The sequence below is a fragment of the Sinohyriopsis cumingii genome, chromosome 6, assembly GCF_028554795.1.
Source record: "Sinohyriopsis cumingii isolate HCF-2022 chromosome 6, ASM2855479v2, whole genome shotgun sequence".
NCBI classification, from domain to species: Eukaryota; Metazoa; Mollusca; class Bivalvia; order Unionida; family Unionidae; genus Sinohyriopsis; species Sinohyriopsis cumingii.
In genome coordinates this window covers 84,081,193-84,101,269 of record NC_142966.1, presented here as the reverse complement: position 1 = coordinate 84,101,269, position 20,077 = coordinate 84,081,193, and the positions used below count along the sequence as shown (strand labels likewise).

Below are 20,077 nucleotides of genomic sequence, written 5' to 3'. Positions count from 1 at the left end.
ACTCCTAAACAGTATGATGGACATCCCTTAAAAAAAATTTCAGATGAGAAAAGTAATTAAGCATTATGTTGTCACCTTAGTTTGACTTTGAACACAAACATATTCATTATAATTGTTCTGTATGTATAATAATTAGTATTTTACTGTGATCGTAAAATTAGGACATGTTGATTTGCATTTTATTCTATGAATTTTGAATGAATAATTTATTTTTATTTCAACAAAAGATTTTGTCAATATATTATGTTGGAATAGATGTGTTTTTAACCATTTAATCCTCTGAGTCTATTTTGGATAACTACAGCAACCATGCATCATTTTGTTGAATATCAACCAATTCCCAGTGTAAACACTTAGTTTGTAGCAGGTACATGAATTAGGCTTCTACAAGTCAGTATCATTTTTAAGCAACTTTGCATATGCAGATTCGGCAGTAAAATAAAAGTCAGCATACACTGATGGGGCAATTAGAAACAAGTCAGCATGTACTGATGGGGCAGTTAGAAACAAGTCAGCATACACTGATGGGGCAATTAGAAACAAGTCAGCATACACTGATGGGGCAGTTAGAAACAAGTCAGCATACACTGATGGGGCAATTAGAAACAAGTCAGCATACACAGATGGGGCAATTAGAAACAAGTCAGCATACACAGATGGGGCAATTAGAAACAAGTCAGCATACACTGATGGGGCAGTTAGAAACAAGTCAGCATACACTGATGGGGCAGTTAGAAACAAGTCAGCATATACTGATGGGGCAGTTAGAAACAAGTCAGCATACATTGATGGGGTAGTTAGAAACAAGTCAGCATACACAGATGGGGAAGTTAGAAACAAATCATCACACATAGATGGGGCAGTTAGAAACAAATCAGCATACACTGATGGGGCACTTAGAAACAAGTCACCATATACTGATGGGGCAGTTAGAAACAAGTCAGCATACACTGATGGGGCAGTTAGAAACAAGTCAGCATACACAGATGGGGAAGTTAGAAACAAATCAGCATACACTGATGGGGTAATTAGAAAAAGTCTACATACACTGATGAGGCAGTTAGAAATGAATCAGCATTCACTGATGGGAAAATGGAAATAAATCAGCATACACTGATTGGGCAGTTAGAAACAAATCAGATACACAGATGGGACAGTTAGAAACAAGTCAGGATACACAGATGGGGAAGTTAGAAACAAATCAGCATACACTGATGGGGCAATTAGAAACAAGCCTGCATAAACTGATGGGGCAGTTAGAAACAAAGCAGCATACACTGATGGGGCAGTTGGAAACAAATCATCACACATAGATGGGGCAGTTAGAAACAAATCAGCATACACAGATGGGGCAGTTAGAAACAAATCAGCATACACTGATGGTGCAGTTAGAAACAAATCAGTATACATAGATGGGGCAGTTAGAAACAAGTCGGCATACACTGATGGGGCAGTTGGAAACAAATCAGCATACACAGATGTGGCAGTTGGAAACAAATCAGCATATGCAGATAGGCAGTTAAGTTGTAAACAACTAAGCATATGTGGCAAGGTCATTCAAAATCAATTAACACTACAAGGGTAAAGCTCTTTTGGATTGTTTGGACCCTTGGCTATCAAAAATGTCAGTTTTACAAAACGTTCATTACTCAAAATTACTTTAATCTGTAAAAAAAATTAAAGGTAACATTTTCAGAGTGAATCCATGCAGTGACTTTGTAATTGTACTATTCTGTTTTGGTAATGATGACAATGATAGAGTCTGATAGCAACATTCAGGAATTGAAAGAAAATTTGATGTGAGGCTTCACATTAAAAAGATCTAGATTAGGTTTGATTTTAACCATTTTCTAGTAAAAAGTTTTGGAGTTATGTCCCCTGTTGAGCTTAGAACTTTGCCCTTTAATTGCATCATGTTTGCAGGGGCATCAGTGACTTATGGACTCATTTCTAGTTCCTTGACAATGAATTTTCATCCTGAAACATTCAGTACTGATTGTATCTACGGAAATTCTAATTATTATTATTATTATTATTATTATTATTATTAAAATTCATATTTGCTAATTGTCCAGATGGGTGAGTAGAGATCATGTCTGAATGAATTTTCATCCAAAAATATTTAATATTAATAGTACCTGGTGAATACTATTATAATTATTATTATTATTATTACTGTTATTATTATTATTAATATTATTATTATTATTATTAGGTCTAGTAATTGTGCAGATGCTGGTAAACAGTGATCCACGCCTAAAACAGCTGTTCAGTCGATATGGTGGCCCAGGATTATTGATGGCCATGAGTCAGTACACAACAGGTCTTCTGAAGAAGGAGGTTGCTCGAACTCTCCATTCTGTCACTAAAGGTACCATAGAACTTCACTAACTCCACTCTGTCACTAAAGGTACAGTAGAAGTTTAGTAACTCCATTCTGTCACAAAAGGTACCATAGAACTTTACTAACTTCACTCTGTCACTAAAGGTACCATAGAACTTCACTAACTCCACTCTGTCACTGAAGGTACAATAGAAATTTAGTAACTCCACTCTGTCACTAAAGGTACAGTAGAAGTTTACTAACTCCACTCGGTCACTAAAGGTACAGTAGAAGTTTAGTAACTCCACTCGGTCACTAAAGGTACAATATAAACTTAGTTACTCCATTCTGTCACTAAAGGTACAGTAGAAGTTTAGTAACTCCACTCGGTCACTAAAGGTACAGTAGAAGTTTAGTAACTCCACTCTGTCACTAAAGGTACAGTAGAAGTTTAGTAACTCCATTCTGTCACTAAAGGTACAGTAAAAGTTTAGTAACTCCTCTCTGTCACTAAAGGTACAATAGAAACTTAGTTACTCCATTCTGTCACTAAAGGTACAGTAGAAGTTTAGTAACTCCACTCTGTCACTAAAGGTACAATAGAAATTTAGTAACTCCACTCTGTCACTAAAGGTACAGTAGAAGTTTAGTAACTCCACTGTCACTAAAGGTACAGAAAATTTAAGCGATTCCACACTGTCTCACTAAAGATTAAGTAAAACTTTATTAACTTCATACTGTCACTAAAGTTGAAGTAAAGCTTCATTAAGTCCACACTGTCAGTAATGATACAGTAAAACTTCCATAGCTCAGAATCAGTCTATCAAATAATTGGAATAACTTATATGATTTGCTTGGTCTCATTGTACTGCATATCCTTTTCTTCAAGCTCGGACCTAACTCTAACAAAAGATTGAATAGAACATTTGAGCCTTAAAGTTTTCTGAATTTTTCTACACTGTAAGAAGAGTTGATAATATTTAGTGGATATCATCAAGAAGATAAATTCTAAGGATTAGCTGTTTTAGACCAAGGTTTTTCTGGATAAATATTTTTATCTCTGCATAGTTTGGGGTTGAAATTGATATTATATACCAAATATTACGGGTCATTCTCTTGTTTCTGTGATCTTTTTACTGTACAAACTGAAATATTACATCAATTTTTTATTTTATTTTGAAGGTTATGAATACAATAAACAGTTTTATATTTGCATTAGTGTCAACCTGATTTAACCATAGAGAAACTTCACCACCATTATGATTTCTTTTAACATTGAAATCCATCCTGGAAATTCCAGCCACAATTTACATCATATTCTAAACTTACCTGACACATATAATGTTTAAATTCCTTCTAAACTTACCTGACACATATAATGACTGCTTTTCATATTCAGTCGACATGATTTGTTTGTAACATTGCTCTTCCAAGCATGTACTAACTGGATTAATCTTGATTGTGTCTGTGGGACATACAATTTTACAGAAAGATACAATATTCATAAATATTAATATTGCATAATAATTATCTATTTAAGGTGTGACCAGACGGGATAAACTACGCCCCCGTTCTGCCCCTGCACGCAGTCAGCATAGTCCAGATGTATGGGATTATGTAAGTAATCACTTTCAGTCTGCTTACTATACTTGTTGTTAATACATTCTGAAGAAAAAAATAAAGACATCATAATTGTTATCTTGGCATAATTGGTCATATCCATCAAGTCTTATCAAAGTGTAACTACAGTACAGAATTGCAGTACATAATTGGTCATTTCCATCAAGTCTTTCTTTAAGTGTCATTGCAGTACATAATTGGTCATATCCATCAAGTTATCAAAGTGTGACTACAGTACAGAATTGGTCATATCCATCAAGTCTTTCCTTAAGTGTGACTGCAGTACATAATGGTCATATCCATCAAGTCTTTCCTTAAGTGTCATTGCAGTACATAATGGTCATATCCATTAAGTCTTATCATAAGTGTGACTGCAGTACATAATGGTCATATCCATCAAGTCTTTCCTTAAGTGTCATTGCAGTACATAATGGTCATATCCATTAAGTCTTATCATAAGTGTGACTGCAGTACATAATGGTCATATCCATTAAGTCTTTCCTTAAGTGTCATTGCAGTACATTATGGTCATATCCATCAAGTCTTATCATAAGTGTGACTACAGTGCAAATTTGGTCATATCCATCAAGTCTTTCCTTAAGTATCATTGCAGTACATAATTGATCATATCCATCAAGTCTTTCCTTAAGTGTCATTGCAGTACAAAATTCGTCACGTCCATCAGGTCTTTCCATATGTAAGATTGCATTACAAAAAAGATTTTTAGTTTTGAGAGAAAATTGACATTTTCCTACTTTTAAATAATTAAAACAGTCCAACCACATCAAGAAGCAGGGTAGCTTTCTACAAGATTGTATTGAATCGGTTAACCAGTTTGTTATCTGATAATATCCAATGATTTTATGCAAGAGTCAGATGACATGATCACCATATTTCTCATGAAGCAAGAAATTGAATCTCTGGTAGCAAATAAGAGTCAAAATATGAAAGATGTTTATGTTGTTGTTCTCTGTTGGCTTTTACAATTGACAGATGTTCACTTAAAACCTCTGTTGTACATGATTTATTACATTTCATTGTAACACCTGTTTTTTTTTTAAGACAGTCTATGGTTGACAAGTACTTTCATGCTCATGTTGGTATGCCCATTCTCATCAACAATCCCCCCCCCCCCCGTCACAAATGGTTACATATGCATTGTTTTAATTCTCTCAAATAAGTTTCTCATGTTGGAGGGTAAGATGACAGTATCAAGCCATTGAAATAGCATCCAATTTTCAAATTGATTTACAATTTATACAGCATATACATATACATCAAAATCATAACTTTATATTCCCCTGTTTATCTGTTTATTGGTTGTTTGCCACAATCATCTGATTTAAACTGGAAATTAAATTTATATTAATATAGATCAAAGGACACCAAATAGACATACACTGTATATAATATCTTGAAGGTCAGTGTCTTTATTTACTTATTTGCCGATCACTAACTTGAAGACACGTGATACCAATGCACTCCAGTATAATAGTTTGTAGGTTTTTTGTTGTTGCTTTGACCATGAAGAATGTATGTTCCTAAGATAAGGACCATTTTTATGCACAGCTAAAACTACTGAATTGTACGAGGAATGATTTGTACATACATTGTAAGAAAATACAGGATGGACACATCTATGCATCATTCTCTCTCTCTCTCTATCACTTTCTCTCAAACAAGCCATTCATATTTACCAATATTCTATAACATCCAAATCATAACTAAAATAACATCAATGCTTAATTAATATATTTAAAAATGTTTGGCTGTCTGTGTGGGGGATACTTAATGGCTAGAATCTGAATGTACAAGACTATGATTCCCAATTGGTGCTAGGCTGATCCCAGCATTCAAGTGTATTCTCATCTGATCCCAGCTTAAGGTAAGCTATGCGCTAAGCTGATCCCAGCATGATATTGTATTATGCTGGACTGATCCTATCTTCAAGTAAATCTATGCTAGGCTTAACCCAGCATTTTCGTCTATTCTGGCCTGATCCCAGCTCAAGCATAATGCCAATTCATATCATGCCTATTAATAGCATGCCTATTTGTAGGCCTATTTGTATCATGTCTGTTTGTATCATGCCTATTCATATCATGCCTATTTGTATCATGCCAATTCATATCATGCCAATTCATATCATGCCTATTTGTATCATGCCTATTCATATCATGCCTATTTGTATCATGCCTATTCATATCATGCCTATTCATATCATGCCTATTTGTATCATGCATATTCATATCATGCCAATTCATATCATGCCTATTCATATTATGCCTATTCATATGCCAATTCATATTATGCCTATTCATATGCCAATTCATATCATGCCAATTCATATCATGCCAATTCATATGCCAATTCATATCATGCCTATTCATATTATGCCTATTCATATGCCAATTCATATCATGCCTATTCATATCATGCCAATTCATATCATGCCAATTCATATCATGCCTATTCATATCATGCCTATTTGTATCATGCATATTCATATCATGCCAATTCATATCATGCCTATTCATATTATGCCTATTCATATCATGCCTATTTGTATCATGCATATTCATATCATGCCAATTCATATCATGTCTATTCATATGCCAATTCATATCATTCAAGTCATGCCTATTCATACCATGCCTATTCATATCATTCATATTCATGTCATGCCTATTCATGTAAGTTGGCTGCAGATCAGTCCTTGCACAGTATTCTCAAACAAATTTGAGTGTGAAAGTCAGCTTCAAGCTCATAAACATAAATGAAATATAAATAATTAAAGTAGATCCACATCATGGAAATTTTGAAGTCTGATAGGGGACAAATCAGAAACTTCTGTGATTCTAGTTTTATTCCAGTTAAAGTTATATGCTATCAAGGCTAGGTGATTCTGGTTTGATTCCAGCTAAAGTTATAGGCTGTCATAGTGTTTGGACTTTGAGCTTTAATTCCAATTACAGTTATAGACTGTCAAAGTGTTGGGACTTTAGCTTTAATTCCAGTTAAAGTTATATGCTGTCAAAGTGTTGGCACTTTGAGCTTTAATTCCAATTAAAGTTATAGGCGGACAGAATGTTGGGACCTAAAGCTTGAGTTTTTTGCTCAGATAGTTTTGGAAAAAAATACAAAGTCTGGTTATCATAAAACTTGTGAGTTTGAGATTTCGTTTCACCAATCACATTTGAAAGGTCATATTTTGATTGGCTGATAGTAAATACTCAAATTCAAACTCCAGCACAGCTTTATGATCTGCAGGCAAGGGACGTTGCCATTTACTTGGAATCTTAAGTAGATCAACATTGTACACCCTTGTCTGTTGGTGCATTGTATGACTGCAGGTCTGGATCATTGATGTTTGAAAATGGGTGCTTCTTATGTAGATATATGTAACTATACATTACACTTCGTGTTAATAATTCAGATTCAGCAGAGATGGACTCATGAAGACAAGGTAGCAGAGGTTCTGAGACAGTGGTGGAAGTGATGTTTAAATGAAACATTGAGAAGAGATGGATCCCTGAAGACAGAATAGCAGAATTTCTGAGACAGTGGTGGAAGTACTGTTTGAATGACACATTCATACCTACAAGGTGTTGGAAGTACTGTTTGAATGACACATTCATATCTACAAGACTACATACGAGTGTTATTTACAATATTTCCTGATTACATGCAAAGTTGTGCTTATGTAGTCTATAAATCAGAACTTTGTTGATTTTGTGTCTTAAATATAATGAATCAGTATGGTTTTGTCCTGTGCTTTTATGCATTTCTAGTCAGCTTTCTGTCTCTAAATTTAATTGTATGTAAAAGTCGTGAATTTATTTATTTATTCATTACATGTACATATCATTGTTTATGTTATGTCAGTGACAGGTTTTGTGTGTGTGTGTGTGTGTGTTCATATTCCATTGTGTTTTGAAGAATCATTTCAGTGATTCAATGCATATAGCAATGCTGCATTCCTTTTTTGCACAATTATTTTAAAAATAATTAGTTATGAAGTTGTTACCTGGCTTGCATAGATAAAGTCGACTTGTTCTTATGAATGCTAAAAATTTGTTATTACATGCCAAAAACTATTTTACAACATTGTGGAAGTACACATTTTGTTGCCTGCCAAAAGCTATTTTGCAACGTTGTGGAAGTACAAGTTTTGTTCAATTTCAATGAAGCATTAGAAATATTGTCACGTTTAGTATAGTAGCAACACTGCAGCATCAAGCGAAAGAGAATTAAGGGCTTAGGGCACTATTATGGGTTCAGTTTTAATCCATAAGATTGATAACAGTAGAAAATGACCTTTAGGATACAAAGTGAAAAAATAGTTGCAGTAGAACATTGATTGTCTAAACTTGTTGGGGGACATTAAAATTGTTTACATTATTGGGATTTTTGGATAATACAAAATAGGCAAAGCGATGAAGAGACAAATGCAATGTTGGTCATATGAGTACAGACTGAGAGATTAGACAGTGGAGGAATGCACACAAATAAAAACAACATGTCTGCATAGGGGCACACAGGTGTTCTTTCTAGAAGAAGGTACTGTGTAAAGAATGTGGAGGCACTCCATCCCATCTGCTGGGGTGGTCTATTCACCCCTGGTCCCAGACTGGATTTGTTATCCTTGGAACTCATCACTGTATTGTTGGTATGGGATGTATATACCCCTATGTTGCCAGTGCAGCTGTTTTATGGCTAATGTGACATTAGCATCCCAATTTATTATAACCCTATGTTTGGAGCCAGTGCAATATATTCAAATGTTATTAATGTTTAATACAGCCAGGATTCAAATGACTTTAAATTTTAATACAGCCAGGATTATTTGACATTACTGCATCCAGGATTTGACTTGAAGAGCAATTGAACTAAAAATAGTATTAATGTTTAATACAGCCAGGATTCAAATGACATTGATTTTTAATACAGCCAGGATTATTTGACATTATTCCATCCAGGATTTGACTTGAAGAGCGATTGAACTAAAAATAGTATTAATGTTTAATACAGCCAGGATTCAAATGACATTAATTTTTAATACAGCCAGGATTATTTGACATTATTCCATCCAGGATTTGACTTGAAGAGCGATTGAACTAAAAATAGTATTAATGTTTAATACAGCCAGGATTCAAATGACATTGATTTTTAATACAGCCAGGATTATTTGACATTATTCCATCCAGGATTTGACTTGAAAAGCGATTGAACTAAAAACAAAGTAAGATATGAAGTGAAAATGGAAGCAAAAAGAAGGTGGTTTGACAACTCTCGCAGATTATTTAATAAATGATTAAAATGAATTATTATGCTGGTGTTTTGTAAATAAGTAAAGCTAAATCTTTGAACTACAAAGCATATTTTTAAATGAGTATGTACAGTATTTGTTTGTCACTTCAGAGATTTGTAGCAGTGTTTGTATTGTGCTTCAAATATGACTCATCAGTGTCCATTTCTAATGTGGAGTGATCATTATAGAAAAAGAAGACATCATGTTATATTATGTAAGCCTCATAAATTGAAGACACCATGGCATACCATGTAAGCCTCATCAAGTGAGGTAATCAAGGTATACAATTTAAACCTCACAAAATGAGGACAGTAATGGAAGGAATGTGTTTCCTCAGCAAGAGTGGGAATTCAGGCCAAAGACATTGGGGCCTGAACTGCTTAGATTTCATGGGAGGAATAATAATACATTTAGTTTAAATTGTCTGGATTTCCATTTAATCAGACATGTTGATCCCTTTCTGAATTGCAGAATATATAAAAAATAATCTCTATTTTATCCCAGTCAACCACAAAGCAAGTCCATTTGAATGAAGCAGCACATGGTGTGTTTAACATTGGTGCCAGGTAGTCCAGCTGAATGAAGCAGCACAAAGGCCTCTTAACATTGTTGACAGTCCAGATGAGTGAAGTAGCACATGGGTTTTTTATTATTGTTGACAGGTAGTCTAGCTGAGTGACTCAATACATGGGTTTTTGACATTATTGACAGGTAGTCCAGTTGAGTGAATCATTACATGGGTTTTTGACATTATTGACAGGTAGTCCAGTTGAGTGAATCAATACATGGGTTTTTGGCATTATTGACAGGTAGTCCAGTTGAGTGAATCATTACATGGGTTTTTGACATTATTGACAGGTAGTCCAGTTGAGTGAATCAATACATGGGTTTTTGACATTGTTGACAGGTAGTCCAGTTGAGTGAGTCAATACATGGGTTTTTGACATTATTGACAGGTAGTCCAGTTGAATGAATCCTTACATGGGTTTTTGACATTATTGACAGGTAGTCCAGTTGAATGAATCCTTACATGGGTTTTTGACATTATTGACAGGTAGTCCAGTTGAGTGAATCAATACATGGGTTTTTGGTATTATTGACAGGTAGTCCAGTTGAGTGAATCAATACATGGGTTTTTGACATTATTGACAGGTAGTCCAGTTGAATGAATCCTTACATGGGTTTTTGACATTATTGACAGGTAGTCCAGTTGAGTGAATCATTACATGGGTTTTTGACATTATTGACAGGTAGTCCAGTTGAGTGAATCAATACATGGGTTTTTGGCATTATTGACAGGTAGTCCAGTTGAGTGAATCATTACATGGGTTTTTGACATTGTTGACAGGTAGTCCAGTTGAGTGAGTCAATACATGGGTTTTTGACATTGTTGACAGGTAGTCTAGCTGAGTGACTCAATACATGGGTTTTTGACATTATTGACAGGTAGTCCAGTTGAGTGAATCATTACATGGGTTTTTGACATTATTGACAGGTAGTCCAGTTGAGTGAATCAATACATGGGTTTTTGGCATTATTGACAGGTAGTCCAGTTGAGTGAATCATTACATGGGTTTTTGACATTATTGACAGGTAGTCCAGTTGAGTGAATCAATACATGGGTTTTTGACATTGTTGACAGGTAGTCCAGTTGAGTGAGTCAATACATGGGTTTTTGACATTATTGACAGGTAGTCCAGTTGAATGAATCCTTACATGGGTTTTTGACATTATTGACAGGTAGTCCAGTTGAGTGAATCAATACATGGGTTTTTGGTATTATTGACAGGTAGTCCAGTTGATTGAGTCAATACATGGGTTTTTGACATTATTGACAGGTAGTCCAGTTGAGTGAATCAATACATGGGTTTTTGGTATTATTGACAGGTAGTCCAGTTGATTGAGTCAATACATGGGTTTTTGACATTATTGACAGGTAGTCCAGTTGGGTGGAACAATACATTAGTTTTTCACATTGTAACATTGTTGAGATGTAGTAATGGCAACAAAACAAAAACAAAAAGTGCAGAGTCTGTTTCTTCAGCCAAAACTAATTTCCATGTTTAAAGGAAATGGAGTTTCCATTTATTGCTGTAGCTCACACACTGCTCATTGTTCTTGCTTCATACCTTCTATCAACACACAACATCAAACATTGCATGGCATGATGGGAAATTCTGCATTTTCATGTTAAATATAAGGACATATTTTACACATGTAAAATAATATGTTTAAGGTATTTTACACTGAAGTGTAAAGTAAATGAAATCAGCTGAATGTTTTCAGTTTTCTGAATTTTGATGAATATTATCTTGAAATTACCTAATTAGAGCGAATAATGTCACATGAAGTGTAATTAGGTTGGCCTGCATGTAAATTTAATATTGTTAAGGAATTTGTTTATTTTAGTCCTGATTAAAGTCTGTTCAAATGCAAAAAGTTAGCACAATCACTGCCAGAAGATTATAACTTTTGTCACATATTTTTTTGTTCATACCTTAGGGAACAAAGTACACAGAAAACAGATATGTAGATTACAATACTAGTAAACACTTTTATTTTAGATTTTACATGGAATAAGAAAATTTGCATTAGTCCCCAAGTCACATAATTCATTTTTACAGTATATACTGCCAAAGAAAGCAATACAGTTGGACAAAGAAATATGTATGCCAGCAAATTGTATGGTATCAAAATTATGACTAATTCTTATCAGTTATTAAAATGAAGATCTGCTTATAATTTGTAGATCTGACAGGTACTGATCAAGGCTGAGGTCCCAGTGACCTTTGGAATTCCCACTCAACCTATTTTTAGTAACCTCCGAGATAAAGCATTGTATATCATGATGGGGAGCATTATATTTAGAAGTTATATGTGCTGAGTGACATTTTTCATTTCATAAATGTGGAAGCTGTAATCTCATTGGTGAATCAGATGTCAAAAGAACATGACCTTGTTCATAAATATGAAAGCTGTAATCTCATTGGTGAATCAGATGTTGAAAGAACATCACCTTGTTCATAAATGTGAAAGATGTAATCTCATTGGTGAATCAGATGTTGAAAGAACATGACATTGTTCATAAATATGAAAGCTGTAATCTCATTGGTGAATCAGATGTTGAAAGAACATGACCTTGTTCATAAATATGAAAGCTGTAATCTCATTGGTGAATCAGATGTTGAAAGAACATGACCTTGTTCATAAATGTGAAAGATGTAATCTCATTGGTGAATCACATGTAAAAAGAACATGATCTTGTTCATAAATGTGAAAGATGTAATCTCATTGGTGAATCAGATGTCAGAAGAACATGATCTTGTTCATAAATGTGAAAGCTATAATCTCATTGGTGAATCAGATATAAAAAGAACATGACCTTGATGATAAATGTGAAAGCTATAATCTCATTGGTGAATCAGATGTTGAAAGAACATGACCAAGATCATAAGTGTCCATCAGATTGCATTAATTCTTGACAGCAATATTAGTCATAATCAGAGTGAGTTTATATGAAACACCATATTAGTGATGCTGTGTTGTGAACTGTGCAGTTATCTAATATGTTTTTAATCAGAATTATTGTCTGCCTGTCAGAAATTATTTCTTCAAATTGTTAGATTTGTCAAAAAAATTCTGCAGTAAATTTACAGGTTAATTAGAAATGGATATTATTCAAAACTCTTCATGTAATAAATTCAGGGTCAAAATTTTAAGGAAATAAAAAACAATACATTAGCAAAAATTATTGGGTTATTTATGGCATTTTGATCAATGTTTGCTTTAAGCAAATATGCTGAAAAATTTATATTTTAATCTGGCTGAATATTTGTATTGTCACTTGCAGTGTTCTTTGGGTTCATTTTGTAATGATTTTCATAATATACATTGTAACTAATGTAGCTTGATAATTTCTTACCGTTAATTTACTGGACGTGACAATGGTACTAGCAGCTAACTCGCTTGGCACTCAATATTAAGAGGTTAGTGTTAGGACTGGTGGCCGGCTGTCAGGATAAGGCGACGGGGTGGGACATCATGCTACATGTCTGTGGCATGTTGCCCCAGTGCTGGACATCACTATAAACTGCCACACTGCAGATATTGTAGTGATATGACTGAAAAAGTTTTAAAACTGTGTTAAAAATCCCAAAACATGCAAAGACACATGCTTCATTGTGTATCAAAAATGACCTGAAGATATGAATAAAGCATATGTGAATTTGAGGTGGATGTGCATAAATTTTGTTTGCTAATCAAAAAATTGGACCCTTTGATTTCACTGGTTTACTCTGTTTTTTTAATGAATTTTTATATTCAGCTGGTTGATGCAGCATCATATTAGTGCATATAAACTGTCCATTAAAACCCATAATAAATTTTGGTAGATAATGAATGAACACTAAAGTTAAACAAGATTAAGATCCAGAGAATTTTTATCTTCGCCAGGTTAGAGTGTCAAAACTGTCAAAGCAAATAAGATTTGTCTTATTTTCTTGTGCTGTTAGTGTATTATGTTCTGTGCACCGTTTCATTTTCTTTGTCCCCTTAAAATGTTGTATGTCCCCCCAGTTTGGAGGACTGGGGTCAGTTCTTTGTCCCTTTAACATGTTGTATGTCCCCACAGTTTGGAGGACTGGGCTCAGTTCTTTGTCCTTTTAACATGTTGTATGTCCCCACAGTTTGGAGGATTTGGGTCAGTTGATGTTGGGATCCTATGTGCAACTGGCCATGTCATGTTTTAACACATTTCTCATTTTATATGCTTATTGCTGCAATATAGAGGACTGGTTTGATTGAACATGGTTTCAGTTTGATCTGGAAATGTTTTTTGGCTTCTTTTGTAATATGTATTGTCAATAAAGTTTCCATGGATTTATTTATTCCATGATTGATTTAAAATAAAAAATTATTCTTGCCTAATTTTGTCTGTCATTTTTGCATTGACATGAATGTATGTGGATGTAGTGACATGGTAATGGCCCTGCAGTGTAATTTTAGAACCGTACAAGAATCACCTTCTTATCTGTTTATCTGCCCATCTACATCCTCAGTCTTTATGAGTATAGAATAGCACCATGTGATAATTGAATCCTTTTTTATATGTAAATCTAAGTTACATAAAAATTTCGTATTTATCCCAACACTATAGCATCAAGATCACTGTGATTATGTTATTTATCCTCACACTGTAGCATCAAGATTACTGTGGTTATGTTATTTATCCCCACACTATAGCATCAAAATCACTGTGATTATGTTATTTATCTCTACACTGTAGCATCAAGATCACTGTGATTATGTATTTATCCCCACACTGTAGCATCAAGATCACTGTGATTGTTATTTATCCCCACACTGTAGCATCAAGATCACTGTGTTTATGTTATTCATCCCCACACTGTAGCATCAATATCACTGTGATTATGTTATTTATCCCCACACTGTAGCATCAAGATCACTGTGATTATGTTATTTATCCCCACACTGTAGCATCAAAATCACTGTGATTATGTTATTTATCCCCACACTGAAGCATCAAGATCACTGTGATTATGTTATTTATCCCTATACTGTAGCATCAAGATCACTGTGATTATGCTATTTATCCCTATAATGTAGCTTCAAGATCACTGTGATTATGCTATGTATCCCCACACTAGCATCAAGATCACTGTGATTATGTTATTTGTCCCCACACTGTAGCATCAAGATCACTGTGATTATGTTATTTATCCCCACACTGTAGCATCAAGATCACTGTGATTATGTTATTTATCCCCACTCTATAGCATTAATATCACTGTGATTATGTTATTTATCCCTACACTGTAGCATCAAAATCACTGTGATTATGTATTTATCCCCACACTGTAGCATCAAGATCACTGCGATTATGTTATTTATCCTCACACTGTAGCATCAAGATCACTGTGATTATGTTATTTATCCCCACGCTGAAGCATCAAGACCATTTAGATTACATTACATTGTATTTATCTCCACACTGTAGCATCAAGACCATTTAGATCCTCTTCATCTGTTAACCAATCAGTCTTTCCATTACCATAAAATTTACCTCACCAAAGTTTTTTTGACTTGTCCACATGATAGTCGTCTGCAACAGGGGGATCATTTTTGGCTCACTTCGCAGGTGACTATGAGAGCATCAATGGTCAAGTTTACAAAGATTTCAATTCCAGTGACATTTTGACCAAACTTTGTATACAGTCATAGCATGAAGACAATTTATGTCATAGATTTCAGGTCTTAATTTCAGAGTTATTATCCTTTATGTTTCAGGATATCTGTTGTGCAAAATGCTGCAATCATATGATATATTTGGATGTCCTTTAATATTTCCATAGCATAATTTAGGTCTTTTCTCTTTTTGCCCCGTTTTGATAGAGTTATGACCATTGCCATCCAGTATTTTCATAAATATATCTTGAAACCATTGTCCAGCAATCTTTCATCATGTCTGTTTGTCAGAATTATAGTCCTTAAACTTTTAAATTGTTTTGTGCCAGCTATTTTTTTAAACTGGACAGCTGAAAAGTCATTTGCTACCAGCTGTTATACAACATTTATCATGTCTCTAATTGTCTTTTTTACTTTTTTATTTTCTGGCCTTTAATTTAATGTGGGTAAGACAAGGTTGATTTTAACCTCAAATGACCCCATGTGACTGTGTCACCTTCTAGTTTATCTATTAGGTGGACTTCTCTGATTTAGTATATATATATATATATATATATATATATATATATATATATATATATATATATATACAGTAATATAATTTTACTATTCTCTAAGTGATTCAAATAACGCATAAACATTATAATTGGGAAAAAAATGAAATATGCAAAAAATCTGCTCTATTTGTTTAAACTTTTATATTTAATTTATACCTGCCCTTCACAGTTCCCCTTTGTTTTACCATGAAAGCCTATATTTTCCATCCACTGACATGCCTCTGTGACAATCATGAAAGCCCGTATTTAACCATCCACTGTAGTGTCAATGTGTCAATCATGAAACCTATATTTTACCATCCACTGTAGTGGCAGTTTGTCAATCATGAAAGTCTATATTTCATCATTGACAGCAGTGGCAGTGTATCAATCACGAAAGCCTATAGTTTACCATCCACTGTAGTGGCTGTGTGTCAGTCATGAAAATCTATATTTTACCATTGACTGCAGTGTCAGTGTGTCAGTCATGAAAGCGTATATTTTACCACTGACTGCAGTGACAGTGTGTCAATCATGAAAGCCTATATAAAGCCTATATTTTACCATTGACTGCAGTGACAATGTGTCAATCATGAAAGCCTATATTTGACCATTGACTGTAGTGGCTGTGTGTCAGTCATGAAAGCCTATATTTTACCATCCACTGTAGTGACAGTTTGTCAATCATGAAAGCCTATATTTTACCATCAACTGTAGTGACAGTTTGTCAGTCATGAAAGCCTATATGTTACCATTGACTGCAGTGGCATTGTGTCAATCATGAAAGCCTGTATTTTACCAATGACTGCAGTGGCAGCATGGCAGTCATAAAAACCTATATTTTAACATTGACTGCAGTGTCAGTGTGTCAGTCATGAAAGCCTATATATGCTGAGAACTCTTTGACAACTGTGTGGTTGTGGAATGAGTTGGTCTTTATGCAGGAGACATGATTACCCAGAGAAAAGCACTTGATCCTGGATTGGTGTCCACCAGCAATCCTGAGTGTTCATGATGGAGATTGGACCCAGAACCTTAGGGGTGCAAAGTGAGTGCCTTTACCATTATGCTTTTAGGGTACTCATTGGACAGAAAGTTTATTCAAATTTGCATTGTTATAAGGTGATTTTTTCTCTCTCAATCTTCTATCACAAAACTGTATGAACACAAAGTCAAACTCGGATCTAAAACTCCAACATTATTAATCACACATAGTCTCTCAATTTGGTTGAAATTTTGGGTATGACATTATTGCAGACAATAAAAATAAATATGCCATGGTCTTCGTTATTTTGTTGTTTACATTAAACATGGTGTAATCAGATTAATGTTCTTTTGTAAACATGCAACTGTGCTCCATCCAGTATTAAACTTGCAATGAATTATGAAGATCCTTCCAGCTACTGGGGGAGAAATGATTATGAGTAGGCTGATTATCTATCTTCAGTCTTAAAACAAAGTGTACTAACTCAGTAATTAAAATTGCACAAACTCCTTAGTCTTAAAGGTATCAGGACACTTCATCGATTTGAAAGTCTCCCAATATTCACTTTTATCACATGCAAAATGAAGAACAATTAAAATAACCTGGTCTGTCTGAGATGAAATGTAATTTTTTGGAAGAGTAAAAATAATTTTAATTATGAATTATTTTCCAGTAACTGTTATTGACCATATTCGTTCAGTAATGGAAACACCTTGTTCATGCACCATCTTCCCTTTCTAGAACTTTCTTTGAATATATTGACCCTGACTAACTACCCTTCATCAACCCATGCAAAGTGGTATATCCTCATTCTTTTCAAGGACATTACTTAAGAAGGAAATCAGAAAAGAGTGGGAGGAGGGCATCTAATAGTGACAATTAAGTATTATCAATTAGAATTAGTTGCAATCTCTTCAAGCTACATGTACGTATCAATAATATCTTTTTTACATATCACTATTCTTAAACTGAATTTGACAGTTAGGAGGGTGGTTGATGAACTGTAAAGGAGTTTTAAAAAACTGCTATTTTGTAGCCGCACTCTAGGTCACAGTTTATGCAGCAACTATATGACAGGGGAAAAATACCTTGGCTGTAGTTTGCTAAGGACTGAAAGTGAAAAAAAGGACAAGGCTGAGTGTGAAGTTTAAATTGCCAGCCTTCATTGGTTTTTATCCTCATGAATGATTGGTCTCATGCTGTGAGAGACACACAGCCTTTCCTAATGGTGAGTGAAAGCCATCTACAGATAGTGGATGCCGAAATATCAGCTGAGTCCCTCAAGGGCACAAAAACAAGCCCTTTCCTGACCTTATTTCTTCCTTTAGCAATTGCTAAATAGAACCTAAGTGCCCTACTTTAGGCAAAGAAGTCTATCCTGGTCTTCCCCAGCACAGATACAACTGAGACTTTGGATCTCTAATGGGAATGAAAGTACTGAGGGAAGCTGGTTTTTGCAAGAATGTTTGACCTATCAAAGAAACAGAATCATAATTCTAGTTCAAGCAAAAACATACCTCCTCAGTTGATAAAGCATGTGGATAAAGCATGTAGTTAATTTCTTCATGCTGATGCAACAGCTACAAGAAGGATGGTTTTAAGAATTTCAAAGGTTCATAAAGGGCAAGACATGTGAAATGTTCCATCTTGGTGTAAACAACTGAGACACTGATCTCTCTAGCTTGAAGTACTTAATAAGATCCTCCAAATGAGGATCTATACCAATCAATTGACCTTTGGAGCATTTGAAAGGACAGCCTTTCATTGTGGAGACCAAACACAATCTCTCCTCAGAAAGAAAGAGTTCAAATTTAGTTATTGCAGCAAGAAAGAATTAACACATTTCCTAGTGCATTAATCAGAGATTTTCCACTTTCCATCATAGACTTTAGATGTAGAACATCCCCAGATCTGAATGATGCAGTTCATAACTTTCCTTGGAAACTTTGACAGATCGCTTGACATTTGCCAAGCTTAAAGGTGGAAAGTGAGGATTTGTGTGAAACAGAGTACCTATGTGTTACAAGAGTTGTTTTTTCCACTGTGGTAATGCCCTGGGTTAGTTGATCAATAGGTCCAGGAGACCACTGAACCAATACCTTTGAGAACACAAAGATGCAATCAGGATAAATCAAGCATTGGATATTCTGACCTGATGAAGTTCTTGTGGAATCAGCTTGAAGATTAGGAGTCCATCAACAAGCTGCTGACATAATCCATTGCCCATGCTCTTTGCTCTGAGACTAGGAAAACAACATGGAAACTTGTTGTTTAATTTCATTGCAAACAAGTCTACGAGAGGCTTTCACCATAGAATGAACAGACACTGCAAAGGCCTAATATAGAGATCATTTTGTTAGGATTACCATGCCTGATCTGGACAGACTGTCTGCAATGTCGTTTTTCTTTCCTGGAATGTGATGAACTCGGAACATAATCCCTTGTGACTCTGCCCAGCATAGAACGTTTCAGACTTCCATGCAGAGAAAGATGGGTCTCTTACGAGACCATGATGCATTACCCTTTGACATGATATATGCACCATTTTATGGCAAAGAACAAGGCTTTCATTTCTAAATTGTTTATGTGTAGGAGGAGAAGTTGAAAAGGACGTAATTGGTTCTCCATAAAATACCAGTTCTGCTTCAGATTTAAAGTTTCTAGATGAAAGAGATACATGCAAGCTGACAATAAAGTCTTGGTTTGTAAGGTCTCCAAGAGTTCCAGGATTTTGTGTATGCTTTCGAGGGGTGGGGTGGGGGAATGCGAACCCAAACCTGAACAGTAAGGAAATTCATTCCTATGTACACAAAATTCTGATATGGGATCAGATTTGATTCCTCTATCAACTAACACTGAGTCATATGACATAATATGGACAGTTTGCTGCAGTTGTGTAGCAGCCAGTCGTTGAAGTAATGGATGAGTGGAATCCATGTACTTCTAGTGTGCAGCTGTTACTCCTATTACTCTGGTGATGATGCAAAGTGCTGAAGCTAGGCTGAATGACATGGCTCAGAATTGAAATACCTCATGTCCAGTCAAGAAGCTGAAGTGTTTCTTGTGTGGAAGAAGGGTCAGGAAGATCAATGGAAACT

The 20,077-nt window shown here is 34.9% G+C and overlaps 1 protein-coding gene across 2 annotated transcripts in view; it reads left to right on the top strand.

Moving 5' to 3' along the window:
- LOC149797352 (uncharacterized) overlaps nt 1-14,175 on the top strand; it is a 65,191-nt gene extending 51,016 nt beyond the window's left edge. For both annotated transcript variants that reach the window (XM_089962103.1, XM_089962104.1), the window contains 3 exons: nt 2,216-2,371; nt 3,864-3,940; nt 7,380-14,175. In XM_089962103.1, coding sequence (XP_089818229.1) covers nt 2,216-2,371; nt 3,864-3,940; nt 7,380-7,442 — 296 coding nt within the window. In that variant the 3' untranslated portion in view covers nt 7,443-14,175. The remainder of the gene's footprint in view (nt 1-2,215; nt 2,372-3,863; nt 3,941-7,379) is intronic.
- The last annotated feature ends 5,902 nt before the right edge of the window (nt 14,176-20,077 follow it).